Source organism: Clinocottus analis, unplaced genomic scaffold, assembly GCF_023055335.1.
Source record: "Clinocottus analis isolate CAN_PGR_092001 unplaced genomic scaffold, fCliAna1.0.p SCAF_21, whole genome shotgun sequence".
Classification (NCBI taxonomy): Eukaryota; Metazoa; Chordata; class Actinopteri; order Perciformes; family Cottidae; genus Clinocottus; species Clinocottus analis.
In genome coordinates, this window is record NW_027175943.1 from 325,212 (window position 1) to 345,001 (window position 19,790).

At 47.5% G+C, this 19,790-nt stretch overlaps 3 protein-coding genes and 1 non-coding gene across 4 annotated transcripts; 2 read left to right on the forward strand and 2 right to left on the reverse strand.

The window, feature by feature from the left end:
* Positions 1 to 2,493: 2,493 nt before the first annotated feature.
* Positions 2,494 to 10,763, reverse strand: LOC137792531 (CXXC-type zinc finger protein 5-like). The gene is made up of 3 exons (XM_068588262.1): positions 7,903 to 10,763; positions 6,575 to 7,582; positions 2,494 to 4,630 (listed from the first exon to the last, which is right to left on the reverse strand). Exons 1-3 carry the CDS (start codon positions 8,017 to 8,019, stop codon positions 4,583 to 4,585), a joined length of 1,173 nt encoding a protein of 390 aa, XP_068444363.1. The 5' UTR covers positions 8,020 to 10,763; the 3' UTR covers positions 2,494 to 4,582.
* Positions 10,764 to 12,865: 2,102 nt separating this feature from the next.
* Positions 12,866 to 12,937, forward strand: trnag-ucc (transfer RNA glycine (anticodon UCC)). The gene has a single exon. It is a non-coding gene; the product is annotated as a tRNA-Gly (tRNA).
* Positions 12,938 to 13,593: 656 nt separating this feature from the next.
* On the reverse strand, positions 13,594 to 16,754 carry LOC137792532 (platelet glycoprotein Ib alpha chain). Its single transcript, XM_068588263.1, has 6 exons — positions 16,545 to 16,754; positions 15,899 to 15,994; positions 15,634 to 15,825; positions 15,277 to 15,372; positions 14,964 to 15,146; positions 13,594 to 14,775 (listed from the first exon to the last, which is right to left on the reverse strand). Exons 1-6 carry the CDS (start codon positions 16,698 to 16,700, stop codon positions 13,594 to 13,596), a joined length of 1,905 nt encoding a protein of 634 aa, XP_068444364.1. The 5' UTR covers positions 16,701 to 16,754.
* Positions 16,755 to 18,897: 2,143 nt separating this feature from the next.
* LOC137792533 (uncharacterized) lies at positions 18,898 to 19,575 on the forward strand (the record flags this gene model as incomplete). The annotated part of the gene is made up of 2 exons (XM_068588265.1): positions 18,898 to 19,005; positions 19,498 to 19,575. Coding segments are annotated over 2 exons (186 nt in total), but the record flags the coding sequence as incomplete, so codon positions are not given.
* Between the last annotated feature and the right edge of the window lie 215 nt (positions 19,576 to 19,790).

A 19,790-nucleotide genomic window follows, 5' to 3' on the forward strand; every position in this document is an offset into this window, starting at 1 on the left:
TGATGTAGTTAGTGATGTAATAGTGATGTAGATAGTGATGTAATAGTGATGTAGTTAGTGATGTAATAGTGATGTAGTTAGTGATGTAATAGTGATGTAGATAGTGATGTAATAGTGATGTAGTTAGTGATGTAATAGTGATGTAGTTAGTGATGTAATAGTGATGTAATAGTGATGTAGTTAGTGATGTAATAGTGATGTAATCTCATTCTGGAGGGAACAGACGTAACTTCCTGTGTTTGTTGCGCTGCAGTTGATTCAATGGAAGATGATTTATTTGCAGCTTCATGACACAAACATCAATGCATGACGTCTGCTTCAGGCCACGCCCACTTTCTAGAACACTGCTGGTGGGCCATTGTTAGCACTGTTGCCAGGCAACACGGCGCTCCGTCGTCAGGGACGACCAGTCTTTCTTTTTCTGATAGCAACATCACACACACACACACGCACACACACACACAGCTTCCATCTTGTGGCAGCGCATTTTCACACAAAAACATATTGTTCATCTTCATGCCTGCTCTCTCTGTCTCACACTCTCTCTCACACACACACACACACACACACACACACACACACACACACACACAGTGATGCAATCACCCGACATCCACATATTTTCCAGCAGCGTGTGCGTCCATCACACACTCACAGCTCATCCTTTAAATGCTTTATTACAATCCAGCAGTGACACTAAGGTCACGTGACACTAAGGTCACGTGACACTAAGGTCACGTGACCTTAGTGTCACGTGACACACGCAGCCGACGTCCTCATTTTCTTGTGACGCTCGACAACAAAAGAAACCGAAGATGAATTCATCTCCAACGCGCCTGTGAGACTAAAGGCTGAATTATACTCCTGCAACTACAGCTGCTGCTGCCACGCAGTCGGATCGACGGACTCGTGTTGCTTTATAGTTCCTGTGTGTTTCATACTCCAGACCAGCAGGTGGCGCAACGAGCGTTTAGAGTGGACCTGCACACCGACGTTCACGATATCTCCCTCCAGGAATTCACCTCCATCTTTGTGTCCTGATACTCGTCAGGTTTTATAAATGCTCATATTTGTGGACCTCTTCAGCCAAACGTTCTTCAACAGGATCCATTGTTCCTGTTTCTGCTGTGGCTTTTAAAAACAGAGGTATGATGCTGTGAAACCGGACATGAGAGACTCAGAAAGGACGTGGTTAGTGGACCAATCACAGCCTTCAGTGCTCGCGTCACTTTGACGGATAGTCAGATATTTTGGGCGACGCACGCAAAATGGCCGATTTGACCACGCGAGGTCGGCCATGCTGTCCTGCGTCTCTGCGTAAAACCTGAGTATAAATCAGCCTTAAAGAAGGGTTCGGTCTCCCAAACTCAACGTTCTGGTTCTGGCCCAGTGAACGCTTCCCACTGAGACGGGGTCTTCCCAGTACAGACCAGAGGAACAGGAACCGCGAGCAGCGCCTCATGTCCACCGCTCAGCCCGACGAAGGTCGTCCGTCTTTACTTCAGAGTCAAGATTCTCCAACTTTCACATGTATTCATAGCAGTACTACTCCAAACCTAGAGGAGTATTCATAGTCTGGGACGCAGTGTACTTAGTATGCATAGTGTAGGGCGTAGTGTACTTAGTATATTTAGTATGCATGGTGTAGGGCGTAGTGTACTTAGTATACATAGTGTAGGGCGTAGTGTACTTAGTATATTTAGTATGCATAGTGTAGGGCGTAGTGTACTTAGTATACGTAGTGTAGGGAATAGGGTACATAGTATATTTAGTATGCATAGTGTAGGGCGTAGTGTACTTAGTATATTTAGTATGCATAGTGTAGGGCGTAGTGTACTTAGTATACGTAGTGTCGGGAATAGGGTACATAGTATATTTAGTATGCATAGTGTAGGGTGTAGTGTACTTAGTATACGTAGTGTCGGGAATAGGGTACATAGTATATTCAGTATGCATAGTGTAGGGCGTAGTGTACTTAGTATACGTAGTGTAGGGAATAGGGTACATAGTATATTTAGTATGCATAGTGTAGGAGTATTTATTTCGGGCTGCTATTTTAAAACATCTGGATCACTTGATAAAAGATGGCGTTAGTTTTGGACAGGAGGCTTTTTAAAAATGGCCGCCTTGCAAGACGTCCCATGTTGTGTTCGTGATGATTCTGTCTGACCAATCAGTGGTCGGCAGTGTTTTAGCTCCGCCCTCTGGCGTGGACATGCAGCGCGAGGCGACCTCTCACGGACTTTAACGTCCTCATGGGAATCTGGAGAAACATCTTTCATGACCCACAACCTTTGATCCGTTAGACAGAATCAAACTGATCAGTGTGACGTCTGAAAGTGGTCTTGAGGAGCCTCCTGGTCTCCAGATGTCACGAGTCTGATCAACATTCATGAAGAACGCTGTGCGTTCATTCACGTTGCAATAATTTGAGTTTTCCAGGAATGTAAATTGAGACAGAAAGTCTTTGTATTGGTTTAAAAAGTCTCGCAGACGAGTTGGAAACATGTTTTTATTAAAGTTTAATGTTCTGGTTCAACCCTGTTCGGTTCCTCTTGGTTCCAAGGTTCCCCGTGAGTTCCCGCTCTGCATCTAAACTCCTGCATCGGTTCCAGAACAGAGGAACTGGTTCTGAACTCTCTGTGAGGTCCTTTGAGGTTTCACTGATATGGACTTAACCAATCGGAGCGTTTGGGACTGGATGTGCCAATTAAGAGCCAATATTCAGAGAAACTCCACCCAAAATGTTTTAATCACAATGACAAACCTTCCACTTCCACCTTTTTACGCAAATACAAAAATACGACAAAGTGAATTTTTTCCAGTCTGTTTTAGTTCATATAAAATGCGCCCTGAGAACTTTCCATTATAATCCAGACCAAGAGTAAAACGGTTGAGAGCTCCTTTGGACAGAGGAGTACATTAATAACCAAAGAAACCAGGTTCCATGAGGAGGTTTGGACCTTCTAGAGAGTTAAGAAGCAGATCAAGTCGCACCAGCCCAGAAAATAATCCATCAAGGTGTCTTCTAGGTTCTTGAGGAGGAGGTAGACGGAAGAGACAGATAACAGTGACGTGGTAATTGTAGTCCTACTGTGGTGAAGCTGAAGTCCTTAAAGTCCGGATCACTTCCTGCTGAGGTCCGTGCTCCCTCCGGGGTCGAGGTCGTCCTTTGAGGTCAACTTGTCGTCCGGTTTTGGTCAAACTGTAAAAGTTTCTGTGGAACAACAGAGTTCCCTCGAGGCCTGAATCTTCCTGGTTCGGCTACGATGGGGTCGCTAGGAGGAGGAGGAGGCAGTTCTGACCACAGATGCTGAAGGTCGAACGGGTTCTACGGGTCGTTCTTTAACCACAGAGACGAGTTCATCTCGTCCTGAATCCTTTACTATTCACTATCTGCTGGCTCAGAGTTTATCCACCGAAACCTTGATGAAACACACAAAACCTGACAGAACTTAGTTTTTCCAAACAGGAAGTAAAGGAGGGATCGGACTACGAGGGGCTTTTTTGTCTTTTCTGGTACCGATCCATTACAACACGCCGACCATGTGAGCGGGCTCAGATCCAACATGTCGGGAGCATGAAAGGGTTCCTGTCTTTACTTCTGAAATACAGAGACGACTTCTAACGGCGTGATTATTCATAGACTCGGTGATCCGGCGACCTTCAATGTGACCGGACGGCTCTACGGACCTCTGGAGGCGACGAGAGGCTCCGTCAGGTGAACGTGGCTCTGCTACCGGCTGGCCTAAGAGGCGTGGCTTAAGCGACCCCGAAGACCGGTCAGGGGCAACAGGAAGTCGTGTTTCTGTGGTCCAACAGGAAGTCGTGTTTCTGTGGTCCAACAGGAAGTCGTGTTTCTGTGGTCCAACAGGAAGTCGTTGTGTTTCTGTGGTCCAACAGGAAGTCGTTGTGTTTCTGTGGTCCAACAGGAAGTCAGCTTCTTCCATTAGATTCTGAATCATTACATAAAACAAACAAGCGTTTATGATTCCTACAGGTTTAGTTCGTCAAGAAAATCTTCACTAATTAACTTTTTGAAGTGTAAAGTAAGAAGCTAACGTTAGCCACTAAGCTAAAGGAGGACTAGTGAGGATGCTTAGTCGTGCCCTTCAGACTCTTTACTCTGTTCACTGACCTGTTTTATGAACGTTTGTGTCAAACACAGACCTGACTTCAGACATCGAACCAGAAACGTCCAGCCTCTCGGTCCCGCCTACTCAGCAATGATTGGTCGGTTTATAATTGTACCCTGCTAGCTGTAGCCTTTGACTCTAGCATGAACGGACAACCTGTTTAAAAGCAGAGTTTTAAAATTACCTGCAAAACAAGTTCAGAAAAACATGCAACTATGACATCATCTCGCCCAATTCTAATTGGCTGGTTCCTGCTGCCTGTGACCCGACTGCCCCTCTGGCTCCGCCCTCCTTGCGGGTTCCCGGTTCCAGTGGATTTGTGTTAAATCACCGCCCACACAGTATGAAATCCTGTTGCAAAAGCTCCGGGTTCAAACCCAGAAGTTGTAGTCCTTTTTGTGTTGTTTCTTTAGAGTCGAGCTGGATTCGTTGTTGGGCGACTTCGTCTAGAAGAACCACCGGAACGCCTCGCCGGTCGGGACGGACGGCGGCCGCTGAGACGAGAGACAAGAAAGAAGAAGTGAGAGACAGAAAGTACACGGAGACTTGAAACGCTCTCATGGAAGTACAAGAGAATCCATCAGTGTGTGAGTGTACACACACACACACACACACACGGCATGTCCTCCTGCGGGCTTCAGAATAATCATCATTGTCCCACTAAACTCCTGATGGAATCGTGAGCTGTGACTTTTCTGAGAGATTCGACCGTCCGTTTCCCTGAAAAACGCGAGAAACGGTCTCATTCACTTGAATGGGGTTTCGGCGTGAAGAGAGCAAAAACACTCATCTTTGTGCCCGTCGTGACTCGCCATACTTTAACGTAGAGACATGATTTCAAGTTTAAAAGGTTGATAAAAGTCTGGAGTTTATTTGCCGAGTTGTGGATTTTTGAAAGCTGGCACAGTTTTCATGTAATTATTGTTCAAGTTTAGGAATATTTTCAGACCATTTTAGAGTTTACAATGGGTGTGTATGGCGCAGAATGTTCAGAGCTAAAGTTTACTGGCTGCAAAAAAAAAACAAGATGGCGGCATTCGTGTTGCTAAACTGGAGGCTTCAGAAGGAAAGGGCGACGCCCACACCGGTGATGACGTCGTTCAGGTTTTATTCTGTTAAGTTTCCGTGACATTTTACCTCCTGAATGTTCACAGGAGTTGAATATATAAGTGAGGAGTCCAAAAAACAACAACTCCCATAAGGCTTTGCTGCAGGTTCCACAAAGTAAACTTTCTGATTGGCTGAGAGAGTCTGTCAGGTCGACATCAAAGAGAACGGAGGAAGGATGAGGCAAGAGTGTGAAAGCTTCTGCTACACACACACAGACGCACACAGACACACACACACCACACACACACAGACACACACAGAGACACACACAAAGCTGTCACTTGTCGCTAATATCCACAGGTCCAATTAGTGTGTAATTGAGGAAGATTATGGCTGTTAATTCACTGTTTTACTAACACACACACACACACACACACACACACCCTGAAACATGCCGTCAGTGTGTGTGTGTGTGTGTGTGTGTGTGTGTTGATTCAGAGGGAATAATTAGTAATAGTTTGTGGAGATTCCCACAGGGAGAGTGTGTGTGAGATGTATATAGTCATCAGTGAGGTCGAATGCTGGTGTCAATTAATTATTGATCGGCACTAATTCTTACTGCACACACACACACACATGCACGCACAAGCATATACACACACACTAGTAGATAACAAATAGTCTCCTTCTCTCTCTCTACGTCTAGTTTTATCACTATGAATCAGTGGAGAGTTGGTATGTGTGTGTGTGTGTGTGTATGTGTGCGTGTGTGTATGTGTGTGTGTGTGTTGGCAGCCTGCCAGACCTCAGCAGGGACCCAGCTCTCGCTTTTCACCACCCACCATCTGCACAGCATTCACACACTCAGCAGGGTGAGCGATGCCTTCCAGCCTGCTGGCAGTCATCTGAGTTAAGTGATCCAACACACACACACACACACACACACACACACACACACACACACACACACACAGACACACACACACACACACATACACACACACACACACACACGCTCACACGCACGCATGCACGCACACACACACACACACACACACACACACACACACACAGACACTCTTATGTATACATACATGTGTGTGTGTGTGTGTATATATATATATCTATATATATATCAATATATATATAGATATCTATATATATATTTCTATTATATAGTTATATATTTATAAGCCTTTGAGTTTGTTTGGGAAAAGAAAGAGGACCTAGGATGGAACCCTGTGGAACTCCAGACCACAAGACCCGCATTGAGCTCTCTCTCTCTCACTCTCTCACTCACACACACACACACACACACACACACACACACACACACACACACACACACACACAGACACACACACGCATAGACACACACACACACTCACCTCCAGCGCACCCCCTCCTCCCCCTGGTTTCTTCTTCAGCTCTTCACACTTCCTGAACTTGCAGATCTGGTGACCCGTCTTCCGGTTCCGGCAGGACGAGCAGACGCCGCAGTTGATGAGGCGCCGGCACGGCCCGCACACGCCGCAGCGCTTCCTCTTCCTCTTGGCCGCCGCCCCGCCCGACGAGGAGGAGGAGGACGACAGGACCACGCCCCCCCCGCCGGCAGGGCCAGCCACCCCGGACGACGAGGGCGAGGAGGAGGACGGGCAGGGGGAGGAGCCTGCATGCTGCTGGCAGTCGGTCAGCGCCCGCTGGCCGCCGGTCATCTGGAAGGCGCTGCCGGCGTCCGAGATCCCGCCCCCCGCCGACCCCATCGCCATGACGATGACCCCGGGGGGTAGTCCCAGCCCCCCCAGAAAGCTCCCGCTCATCACCCCTCCCCCGCCGCAGCCCCCCCCCTCCGATAGGCCCATCATGTCCGGGTGGGCGTGGCCCTGTTTAGTGCCGCCGTCCGCCCCGTAACCCGGTAGGAAGTTCCCGTTGGGGTGATGGTGTGCCGTTCCTTGCGCGACAGGTAGTGAGGAGGCGGTGTGTCCCTGTTTCTCAGCTCCGCCTCCCTCAATGACCCCTCCCCCTGCCGCCCCCCCGCCGCCCTGGTGCATGCTGGTACTGAGGGGGTGCGATGAGGTCATGTGACCCGGCGTTGCCGATTGGTGGTGGTGGTGGGGGTGGTGGTGCGTCGCCGGTTTGGGCCGGCCCCAAAACATGGCCGCCGGGTGGTTCATGTTCATGTTGTCGTGACAACCCCAGGGCCCCGTCGCCATGGCGCCCAGCCTGGCGGCGGCGGGGGGAAACATGGGGGCGGCGGCCGCCAAACGGGCCGCCAGCTTGGCGGACTGAGGGAAGTTTGTGACGTTCATGTTGACGTTGGTCTTGTAGAAGCTGGCTATGGAGGAACGATAGCGGTCCATCTCTGAGCTGTAGTCCAGCATCGGGCCCAGGCCCACCTAGACACCATTATTAGTATTATTATTAACATTATTAATATACCTAGACACCATTATTAGTATTATTATTAACATTATTATAACTAGAACACCATAATTAGTATTATTATTAACATTATTACGATACCTAAAGCACCATCATTATTATTAGATATATTCATTTATATTATTATATTATAATTAAGTTAACGCAGTACGTCACCACCTTTATTAAGCTAGCACAGTATTTCTTCAATAAAAATGACTAAGTATTTCATCATCTTCATGAAACATAACTCATTATTTCATCATCTTTAATAAACATATAATGTAATAATCACCTGTCCCTGTCCGCTGTAAGTATGGTGGTTTGGGTGATGGTGGGAGGGGGCGGAGCTTCTCTGGAGCATCGAGGAGAGGTCGCTCTCCACGCACACGCCGCTCGTCATGCCTGACATGACCTCACACACACTAACACACACACACGGGCTCACAGCTGGTTCTGTTGGGTCGACACGTTCTGTTCTGTGAAGTTTCCTGTAAAAACACAGCAGAAATAAACGCTACGCCAAGACGCTACGCTACGAAAACACACTACGTCAAGACGCTACGCTACGAAAATACATTACGCCAAGACGCTACGCTACGAAAACACACTACGTCAAGACGCTACGCTACGAAAATACATTACGCCAAGACGCTACGCTACGAAATCACGTTACGCCAAGATGCTACGCTGCGGTTATTACATTAGAGATACATTAGAAAATCCAAACATCCTGATGACCTGGTTGCCTACCACTCTCTCCTCTCCTCCTCCGCCGCTATCAACGCAACCAAAAGCCTGTTCTACCAATCCAGGATTGAATCTTCAACTTCCAACTCCAGGAGACTCTTCTCCATCTTCTCCAACCTCCTGGACCCCCCATCCCCTCCTCCTCCGTCAACCCTTCAACCAAGCCACTTCGTTGACTACACTAAAAAGATAGATGACATCCGCTCCTCATTCACCACTAGACCTTCTTCTACCACTTCACCTCCATGACCTCCGCTCAACCAACCACCTGCCCTCTGGACCCCATCCTATCTCACATCCTCAAGTCCATCGCTCCTGACCTTCTTCCCTTCCTCACCCATCTCATCAACATCTCCCTCACAACCGGCTGTTTCCCCAACTCTCTGAAGGAAGCAAGAGTTAACCCTCTCCTGAAGAAAGCCACTCTCAATCCATCAGAAGTCAGCAACTACCGACCTGTCTCTCTCCTTCCCTTTCTTTCCAAAACTCTGGAACGAGCTATCTTTCAGCAAATCTCCTGCTTCCTGCACCAGAACAACCCTCTGGACCCTCATCAGTCTGGATTCAAGGCAGGCCACTCCACAGAGACGACCCTCCTTGCTGTCTCCGAGCAGCTCCACACTGCTAGAGCAGCCTCCATCTCCTCTGTCCTCATCCTTCTAGACCTCTCTGCTGCCTTTGATACCGTGAACCACCAGATCCTCATCTCCTCCCTCCAGGATCTCAGTATCTCAGGCACTGCGCTCTCCCTCTTGTCGTCCAACCTCCACCATCGCACCTACCGGGTAAGTTGGAAAGGATCCGTGTCTGAACCTTGTCATCTCACTACTGGGGTGCCTCAGGGCTCCGTCCTGGGTCCTCTCACTACTGGGGTCCCTCAGGGCTCTGTCCTCGGTCCGCTGCTCTTCTCGCTGTACACAAACTACCTCGGCTCTGTCATTCGCTTGCATGGCTTCTCCTACCATCGCTACGCTGATGACACCCAACTGATTCTCTCGTTTCCTCAATCAGAAACAGGGATACCAGAGCGAATCTCTGCCTGTCTGACCGACATCTCTCAGTGGATGTTCACACACCACCTGAAAATCAACCCTGAGAAGACTGAACTGCTTTTCCTTCCAGGAAAAGACTCCCCCACCTAAGACCTCACGATCACCTTCAACAACGCAGTGCTGGCCCTGACCCCAACTGCCAGAAACCTCGGTGTGACACTTGACAGTCAACTCTCCCTGCGTGCCAACATCAACGCAACAACACGCTCCTGTAGGTTCATGCTACACAACATCAGGAGAATACGTCCTCTTCTCCTGTAGGTTCATGCTGTACAACATCAGGAGAATACGTCCTCTTCTCCTGGAGGTTCATGCTGTACAACATCAGGAGAATACGTCCTCTGCTCTCACAGAAGGCAGCACAGGTTCTGGTCCAGGCCATGATCATCTCTCGCCTCGACTACTGCAACTCCCTCCTGCAGCTCTACCTGCCAATGTAACTCGACCTCTACAGCTCATCCAGAACGCAGCGGCTCGACTGATCTTCAACCTCCCGAAGTTCACTCAGACCACTGCACTCCTCCTCGCCCTGCACTGGCTACCGGTGGCCGCCCGCATCCGCTTCAAGACATTGGTACTTACGTACCAAGCAACAAACAGATCGGGTCTGACCTACAGCCAGGACACGGTGAAACCGTGCACACCAGCTCGTTCGCGCCGCTCAGCTTCAGCCAATCAGCTTGTCGCTCCGTCGCTGTGAACTCGACACTCAACAAAATCACGATTGTTGGCCGTCCTGGCTCCTCGATGGTGGAATGAGCTCCCCACCGACATCAGGACAGCAGAAAGTGTCTACATCTTCCGTCGCAAACTAAAAACTCACCTTTTTCGACTACACCTTAAATTAAGACAATGACGGCAGCACTGAGGCAGCACTTCGATGGCTCCTACTGATCGCACTTAGCAGTTTGACTTTTTTTGAGAAATTGTTCTATCTTGATTCTTGTTGTTCCTACTTCGTACTTACGGTTGAATGCACTTAATGTCGCTTTGGATAAAAGCGTCAGCTAAATGTAATGTAAAGATACGAGGTTATTACATCATAGAGATACGAGGTTATTACATTAGAGATACGAGGTTATTACATTATAGAGATACGAGGTTATTACATCATAGAGATACGAGGTTATTACATCATAGAGATACGAGGTTATTACATCATAGAGATACGAGGTTATTACATTAGAGATACGAGGTTATTACATTAGAGATACGAGGTTATTACATTATAGAGATACGAGGTTATTACATCATAGAGATACGAGGTTATTACATTATAGAGATACGAGGTTATTACATATTACATTATAGAAATATGAGGTTACTACATCATAGAAATATGAGGTCACTACATCATAGAGATACGAGGTTATTACATTAGAGATACGAGGTTATTACATCATAGAGATACGAGGTTATTACATCATTAATTCATCATTAATTTCATCATAGATATACGAGGTTATTACATCATAGAGATATGAGGTTATTACATATTACATTATAGAAATATGAGGTTATTACATTAGAGATACGAGGTTTGTGTGAATGTGTGTGTGTGTGTGTGTGTGTGTGTGTGAGTGTGTGAATGTGTGTGTGCAGAACAAACAGAAACAGAGATGTGTGAATGAGTGTGAAATGTGTGTGTCTGTGTGTGCGTGTGTATATGCGTGCACGCTTGTGTGCGCATGCGTGTATCTGTAGAAGGAAACACACAATGTGTTCCGCTTCCAGCAGGAGGACGAACGAGTGTCTCTGTGACGTGCGCGCGTGTGTGCATGAGCGCAGCGTGTGTGTGCGTGTGTGTGTGTGTGTGTGTGTGTGCGTGTGTGTGTGCGTGTGTGTGTGTGTGTGTCTCGCTCTCCCCCCCCCCTCTCTCCCTCCCTCCCTCGAGGCGTAACTAATTACCCTGTCTGGTCAACCGGGCCGCGCGAGCTCCGACAGAAGGTCACGGTGGCCACCGGCCGCGAGGGAAACGGCTCTCCCACGCGACACATTACCCCCCCGCCCCCCCCCCTCCCCCCGCAGGCACACTGCGCGGATGCTGAGGAGGAGGAGGAGGGAGGGGGGGGCACAGGGGAGGGGGGGGGGAGGGGGGTCAATCAAAAAAGGGAGAAAAAAAGCCAGACCCGATAACAACCGATAAAGACCGTGAACGCAGCATGCAGTCCGACAGAGAGGAGGAGGAGAAAACAGGAAGATGGACGGCGCGTGCTGCTACTTACCGGGCCCGCGAGGAGGAGGAGGAGGAGGAGGAGGAGGGTGATGAGGAGGAGAAGAAGAAGAGGAGGAGGAGGAGGAGGAGGAAGGAGGAGAAGAGGAAGAAGAAGAAGAAGACCGTCTGGGAATTAGCCCGCCACGGATCATGGCTGGCGGGGAAGGAGACAGAGAGAGAAGAGGGAGGGAGGGAGGGAAGGGGGGGGGAGCACCGGGAGGGATTTGTCGGTCTGTCAGTGCTGAGGAGGGGGCGGAGGGGGGGGGGGGGGGGGGGGTAACGGATAACGGGGGGCGGAGGGATAATCACCTGGGTTTGGCACGAGCGCGAAGCGGGAGAGGGGGGGGGGCTCCGTGGAGACCCCGCAGGGGCGGGAAAAACATCACCATGGGAAGAGAGAGGGAGGGGGAGGGGTGAATAATGGCGGAGGTTATGAGCGGATACGTGCGTCGCTCTAGCGACACAGTGAAAGGAGGGTGGTGGCAGGGGGTATACACATACACACACTCAGTGTGTGTGTGTGTGTGTGTGTGTGTGTGTGTGTGTGTGTGTGTGTGTGTGTGTGTGTGTGTGTGTGTGGCGTGGCTCGTGCCCTCCGCCGTGTCTCCTGCTGTTGGCGCCGCTCGTGGCGGCTCGTGCCGCTGCGCGCTGCGCGAGCCGCCTGATTGGTGAGGTGAGATGAAAACAGGAGGCGCGAGACCTCAACGATGATTGGCTGTCTGCTCAGAGAGGGCGGGAGGGAGGAAGGGAGAAGGAGAGAGAGAGAGAGAGAGAGAGAGAGAGAGAGAGAGAGAGAGAGAGAGAGAGAGAGAGAGAGAGAGACACATTGAAGAGAGAGACATTAGAGAGAGAGAGCGAGACATTAGAGAGAAAGAGACTTTAGAGAGAAAGAGACATTAAAGAGAGAGACATCAGGAAGAGAGAGAATAAGGTAAAGGTGTAACTCTTGTTCTGGTGTTTCTACTGAACGAGTAAAGCTCGCCCTCTAGTGGAGGAGAGCAGGAGGTACACCCGACTGCTTCCTTCCTCTCCTGCTGTCTTTCTCTCCTGATTCCTTCCTCTCCTGCTTCATTCCTCTCCTGATTCCTTCCTCTCCTGCTTCATTCCTCTCCTGATTCCTTCTTCTCCTGCTTCCTTTCTTCTCCTGCTTTCTTTCTTCTCCTACTTCTCTCTCCCCTGTTTCCTTCTGTTCGCAGTGAGGTTTCCCGCTATGAGCACGCCGTTGCCTTTTAGCAGCATGAGCGTTGGTGGTATAGTGGTGAGCATAGCTGCCTTCCAAGCAGTTGACCCGGGTTCGATTCCCGGCCAACGCAAATATTTTTCTCTTTTTTTTTCGCGTCAACAATTTCATTTCGTACTTAATTTCTGAATGCAACAACACTAGTAGTAACACAATAACAACACTAATACTAACAACACAAGTGGTCACATAATAACAACACTCATACTAACGACACTAGTAGTTATACAATGACAACATCTTATGTAGAAACGTGCGTAGCTGCATCCTTTAAGACAAAACAACCACAAAGACACAAAAGATATGAAGGATTGAATAGTTTCCTTATTCTTTTGTGAAAACGTCTGATTGAAAGTTTTGTTTAAATTCATGATTTGCTTTTCTTTTAAAAACATGAGGAAACAGTGAAGAGATTAAATAAATGTTTAATAAACAGAATTATTAAAACACAAAACGTTATAAACTTATACAAGAACCCATTTCACATGAGTTGTAGATCTTTGTGTTTGTTGTTGACCTTGGACCTTTTGTGTGGGACTAAAGACAGGAAGTGAATAATTTAAACACAGAAATGAATAAAATAAAGACAGGAAGTGAATCACGTAAACACAGGAAGTGAATCATTTGAACACAGGAAGTGAATCATTTGAACACAGGAAGTGAATCATTTAAACACAGGAAGTGCATCACGCTTCTTTTGGAGGTCACCTGATCTTTACACTGATGACATCACACAGCGGTCTCGATTTCAGGAGGTGTGGTCACACCCCAGGGCATGCTGGGTAAGTAGTGCGCCAGCCACTCCCCCCAGCTGCTCCTGGGCCCTTCGCCCTCATCCCCACTTCCTCTTTTCACCTCCCACCCCCCAACCACCCAGTCCAGCTCCTCCCTTTCTGCCCCCGTCTCCTCCCTCTCCTCCCTCAGAATGACGCTGTAGCGCTTTCTGGAGACTCCTCCATTCGCCTCTTTTCTTCCCTCCTTTCCTTGCCTCCGCCCTCTCTCGTCTGCGGAGACCCGACACTCCTCCACCACGTCCCTCCAGCCCTGCACCTCCTCCTCCTTGCTGGAGAGACGGTACAGCGTCTTCCTGTACACCCCCTTCTCCTCCCTCCCTCGTCCCTCTCCTCCTTCCTCTCTCGTCGCTCCTCCTCTTCCTCCTGTCGGCTGCAGAGTGACGAGCATTCGCTCCTCCCCTCCCTCACCTCCCAACCCTCCCTCGCCTCCCCTCTTCATCGTGTCTCCTCCCTCTCGGTGGACGAACAGCACAGAGCGATACAGCGCTACCGCTCCTCCTCCTGCCACCTCCCTGTTGTAGGTCAGCAGCTTCACCGCCTCCTCGCCTCCTCGCCTCCTCGCCAGCGTCGTGCTCAGCGGCCTGTAGACCCTCCGGTACCAGACAATCGTCTTTGCCAGAGTCGCTAGAAGGCACACCGCTGACAGCGCGCTCAGCAGGAGGCCTCCCGCGAAAAGCCAGAAGCAGAATGCCGCAGCACCTCGGACCCGACCGCCGACCGCCGCCGCCAACGGAGGAGTCAAGATGGCAGACGGCAAGGTGGCAGACGGCAAGGTGACAGCAGTCGTTGTGACCACCCAAAGCTTTGGTGTTGTTGATGTTACGACAGCAGGAGTAGTAATAGAAGTAGGTGTAGTAGGAGTAGGCTTAGGAGTTGGAGTAGTAGGCTTAGGAGTAGTATCTGGAGTATTGGTAGAAGTAGTATATGAAGTAGTGGTAGTAGGAGTAGTATCTGGAGTACTGGGAGTAGGAGTAGTGATAGTAGGAGTAGTAGTAGTATCTGGAGTAGTAGGAGTAGAATATGGAGTAATAGTACGAGGGTCTTCAGTTGGACACAGGTCAGATTTCTTCAGAACCACCACAGGTTTGTCCTTCAGCGCCGGAGGAGACGCACAGATCTGAGGACAGAACGCTCCATTCGATGAGTCACAGGGAGCCAAACATCAAACTTTACATCAATATACATCAATCATTCTGACATCTCGGATCTGAAGTACTAACAAGTACAACATGTGGTACTAACACGTCTACAGGCCACCGCGTCTGAACTTCCAGTTTGCTGCTGCTTCCTGTTCGTGGTACTCACCACACTTTTGACATCATTTGTGACGTCAGTGCGGACATTCCAGACGTAGACGTTGAGTTGAAATTCATCGAGGTATTCATGCAAGTAGCCGAGGGAACAGGAGCAGGCCCAGGGATTGGCAGAGAGGTAGAGATATGGCACCTCCTCCTTCTGGCTGAACCAATCATCTGGCATCCCCGTGATCTGGAAGGAAAGGTCAACGAGTGTCAGATGTGACGACCCCGTCCCCTACAGGCGAGAAGATGAACAAGCGCTACCGACCAGCAGGTAAATAAAATACTTTCAAGATACTGTCAACGCTCCGGTGTCCGACCTGGTTGTGCTCCAGGATGATGGTCTCGATGGCAGGGAGGGGGTGGAGCATGAGTGTTGGGAGCAGCTTGATGCGATTGGACGACAAGTCCAGGATCTAGAGGGAACCAATGAGGAGCGCTCTCAGGTAAAAGCATCCAGGTTTCTCCAACTTCCTGTCAGCTCATGTGCCCCACTTCCTAACAATGTACCCTTTTGATCTCCTTACTTCCTGTCAAGCTACCTTCATGGTACTTGTCCTTACTTCCTATCAAGCTACTTTCATGGTACTTGTCCTTACTTCCTATCAAGCTACCTTCGTGGTACTTGTCCTTACTTCCTATTATGAGTCTTTCCTTGCTAACTGGCTCACACTGACCTCCAGCTTGCTGAGACCAGAGAAGGTGTGGTCACTCAGAGCGTCCATGGCATTGTTGTCCAGGTAGACTTTAGTCAGAGCGGGGCAAGCAGAGAAGGCGCCGTCAGGGAGCGACTTCAGGCGGTTGGATCCCAGACGGAGAACACTGAGGGTGGGCAGGATGGGAGTGACGCTGGGGGTCAACTCCAGGATCTAAAGACATGGAAAGTCATGAAAGCATTGAGTTCTGAACGTGTCAAATGACACAGAACGTAAAGCTCCTCACCTTGTTGCCCCTGAAGTCCAACTCATAGATTCTGCTGAACACCTGGAAGGTGGACCAGGACAGACTGGAGAACTGGTTTTTGGAAAACAGCAAAACCTAAAAACACAGAAGAAGAAGAAGAAGAAGAAGAAGAAGAAGAAGAAGAAGAAGAAGAAGAAGAAGAAGAAGAAGACGAAGAAGAAGAAGAAACAGTTCCAGCTGTCAGGGTTTCCTGTCCTCTTATCGGTCTGAAACAGGAAGCTGGCCTCTCCGCTGGTTGAGTTTCATGAGCAGACTCTTTTACTTTGTAAAGGTATAAATATAAATATATGAATTGATAACTTGAAGTAGCGAGAAGGCGTGTCGCTCATGTTCTGCTACAGAAAGTTTGTTTGAATCAGATCAAATGATGCAGCTCGTCAGGAACGTTTGAATTTAACATTTAAACAATTTAGATGGTTTTGATGCGATTTCCATAATATTGTCGACAAATCAATATCGAAGAAGAAGAAATATCCTTATTCGTATAATTTCAGCCTTTTGTTAAAATTTTAAAAAACAATAAAGAGAAGAATCTAAAAATATCCTGATGGAACCAAAATATAAAACTGGAAAAGAAACTTGAAATTGAATGTTTGTTTCGGTGCAGACGTCCAGGCGGCGTTACCTGGGTCGTGGGGTCGAATCCCGGCGGCATGTCGGTGAGGCCGAGCGCTGAGCAGTTCTCTCTGGACCGGTGGTCGGTGTCCCGGTCGGCGTGGCAATCGGACCACGCCGTAACCACGCCGACGAAGGACGACAGGAGGACGACGAAGAGACGCATCCTGGAAAAGACCCGAACGCGTCTGAGAGGAGAAACGGGACCAACCAGGAAGTAACGCCTCCACGTTGAGTGGCAGCTGTTGAAACAGGAAGTAACGCCTCCCCGTTGAGTGACAGCTGCCGGAGCAGGAAGCGTGATAAGACTCAGCTGTCGGCCGTTGATACGCTTCAGCTCCTCACTTTAAGGAGAAGTTCGTCTTCTTCTCTTCACCTAAAGGAGAAGCTCGTTTTCTTCTTTAAACTCGTCTTCTTTAAGCTCGTCTTCTTTAAGCTCGTTTTCTTCTTTAAGCTCGTCTTCTTTAAGCTCGTCTTCTTTAAGCTCGTCTTCTTCTTTAAGCTCGTCTTCTTTAAGCTCGTCTTCTTCTTTAAACTCGTCTTCTTCTTTAAGCTCGTCTTCTTTAAGCTCGTCTTCTTTAAGCTCGTCTTCTTTAAGCTCGTCTTCTTCTTTAAGCTCGTCTTCTTTAAGCTCGTCTTCTTTAAGCTCGTCTTCTTTAAGCTCGTCTTCTTCTTTAAGCTCGTCTTCTTCTTTAGGCTCGTCTTCTTCTTTAAACTCGTCTTCTTCTTTAAGCTCGTCTTCTTTAAGCTCGTCTTCTTCTTTAAACTCGTCTTCTTCTTTAAGCTCGTCTTCTTCTTTAAACTCGTCTTCTTCTTTAAGCTCGTCTTCTTTAAACTCGTCTTCTTCTTTAAGCTCGTCTTCTTCTTTAAGCTCGTCTTCTTCTTTAGGCTCGTCTTCTTCTTTAGGCTCGTCTTCTTTAAACTCGTCTTCTTCTTTAAGCTCGTCTTCTTTAAACTCGTCTTCTTCTTTAGGCTCGTCTTCTTCTTTAAGCTCGTCTTCTTCTTTAAGCTCGTCTTCTTCTTTAAACTCGTCTTCTTCTTTAAGCTCGTCTTCTTCTTTAAACTCGTCTTCTTCTTTAAGCTCGTCTTCTTCTTTAAGCTCGTCTTCTTTAAGCTCGTCTTCTTCTTTAAACTCGTCGTCTTCTTTAAACTCGTCTTCTTCTTTAAGCTCGTCTTCTTTGAGCTCGTCTTCTTCTTTAAGCTCGTCTTCTTTGAGCTCGTCTTCTTCTTTAAACTCGTCTTCTTTAAGCTCGTCTTCTTTAAACTCGTCTTCTTCTTTAAACTCGTCTTCTTTAAGCTCGTCTTCTTTAAGCTCGTCTTCTTCTTTAAACTCGTCTTCTTTAAGCTCGTCTTCTTCTTTAAGCTCGTCTTCTTTAAGCTCGTCTTCTTTAAGCTCGTCTTCTTTAAACTCGTCTTCTTTAAGCTCGTCTTCTTTAAGCTCGTCTTCTTCTTTAAGCTCGTCTTCTTCTTTAAGCTCGTCTTCTTTAAGCTCGTCTTCTTTAAGCTCGTCTTCTTCTTTAAGCTCGTCTTCTTTAAGCTCGTCTTCTTTAAGCTCGTCTTCTTCTTTAAGCTCGTCTTCTTTAAGCTCGTCTTCTTTAAGCTCGTCTTCTTTAAGCTCGTCTTCTTTAAGCTCGTCTTCTTCTTTAAGCTCGTCTTCTTTAAGCTCGTCTTCTTTAAGCTCGTCTTCTTTAAGCTCGTCTTCTTCTTTAAGCTCGTCTTCTTCTTTAGGCTCGTCTTCTTCTTTAAACTCGTCTTCTTCTTTAAGCTCGTCTTCTTTAAGCTCGTCTTCTTCTTTAAACTCGTCTTCTTCTTTAAGCTCGTCTTCTTCTTTAAACTCGTCTTCTTCTTTAAGCTCGTCTTCTTTAAACTCGTCTTCTTCTTTAAGCTCGTCTTCTTCTTTAAGCTCGTCTTCTTCTTTAGGCTCGTCTTCTTCTTTAGGCTCGTCTTCTTTAAACTCGTCTTCTTCTTTAAGCTCGTCTTCTTTAAACTCGTCTTCTTCTTTAGGCTCGTCTTCTTCTTTAAGCTCGTCTTCTTCTTTAAGCTCGTCTTCTTCTTTAAACTCGTCTTCTTCTTTAAGCTCGTCTTCTTCTTTAAACTCGTCTTCTTCTTTAAGCTCGTCTTCTTCTTTAAGCTCGTCTTCTTCTTTAAGCTCGTCTTCTTTAAGCTCGTCTTCTTCTTTAAACTCGTCGTCTTCTTTAAACTCGTCTTCTTCTTTAAGCTCGTCTTCTTTAAGCTCGTCTTCTTCTTTAAGCTCGTCTTCTTTGAGCTCGTCTTCTTCTTTAAGCTCGTCTTCTTCTTTAAGCTCGTCTTCTTTAAGCTCGTCTTCTTCTTTAAGCTCGTCTTCTTTGAGCTCGTCTTCTTCTTTAGGCTCGTCTTCTTCTTTAAGCTCGTCTTCTTCTTTAAACTCGTCGTCTTCTTTAAACTCGTCTTCTTCTTTAAGCTCGTCTTCTTTAAGCTCGTCTTCTTCTTTAAGCTCGTCTTCTTTGAGCTCGTCTTCTTCTTTAAGCTCGTCTTCTTTAAGCTCGTCTTCTTTAAGCTCGTCTTCTTTAAGCTCGTCTTCTTTAAGCTCGTCTTCTTCTTTAAGCTCGTCTTCTTTAAACTCGTCGTCTTCTTTAAACTCGTCTTCTTCTTTAAGCTCGTCTTCTTTAAGCTCGTCTTCTTCTTTAAGCTCGTCTTCTTTGAGCTCGTCTTCTTCTTTAAGCTCGTCTTCTTCTTTAAGCTCGTCTTCTTTGAGCTCGTCTTCTTCTTTAAGCTCGTCTTCTTCTTTAAACTCGTCTTCTTCTTTAAGCTCGTCTTCTTCTTTAAACTCGTCTTCTTTAAGCTCGTCTTCTTTAAGCTCGTCTTCTTTAAGCTCGTCTTCTTCTTTAAGCTCGTCTTCTTCTTTAAGCTCGTCTTCTTCTTTAAGCTCGTCTTCTTTAAGCTCGTCTTCTTTAAGCTCGTCTTCTTCTTTAAACTCGTCTTCTTTAAGCTCGTCTTCTTCTTTAAGCTCGTCTTCTTTAAGCTCGTCTTCTTCTTTAAGCTCGTCTTCTTTGAGCTCGTCTTCTTCTTTAAACTCGTCTTCTTTAAGCTCGTCTTCTTTAAACTCGTCTTCTTCTTTAAACTCGTCTTCTTTAAGCTCGTCTTCTTTAAGCTCGTCTTCTTCTTTAAACTCGTCTTCTTTAAGCTCGTCTTCTTCTTTAAGCTCGTCTTCTTTAAGCTCGTCTTCTTTAAGCTCGTCTTCTTTAAACTCGTCTTCTTTAAGCTCGTCTTCTTTGAG

Bases quoted from the DNA above. Each gene is read 5' to 3' on its own strand.
- LOC137792531 (XM_068588262.1), bottom strand. From the start codon at position 8,019: ATGTCAGGCATGACGAGCGGCGTGTGCGTGGAGAGCGACCTCTCCTCG. The intron at 7,583-7,902 runs GTGATTATTACA...AATGGTGTCTAG, and splicing joins CTTACAGCGGACAGGGACAG to GTGGGCCTGGGCCCGATGCT. The intron at 4,631-6,574 runs GTGAGTGTGTGT...CTCTCGTCTCAG, and splicing joins GAGGAGGGGGTGCGCTGGAG to CGGCCGCCGTCCGTCCCGAC.
- LOC137792532 (XM_068588263.1), bottom strand. From the start codon at position 16,700: ATGCGTCTCTTCGTCGTCCTCCTGTCGTCCTTCGTCGGCGTGGTTACG. The intron at 15,826-15,898 runs GTGAGGAGCTTT...CCATGTCTTTAG, and splicing joins TGGACTTCAGGGGCAACAAG to ATCCTGGAGTTGACCCCCAG. The intron at 15,373-15,633 runs GTCAGTGTGAGC...GGTTCCCTCTAG, and splicing joins CTGGTCTCAGCAAGCTGGAG to ATCCTGGACTTGTCGTCCAA.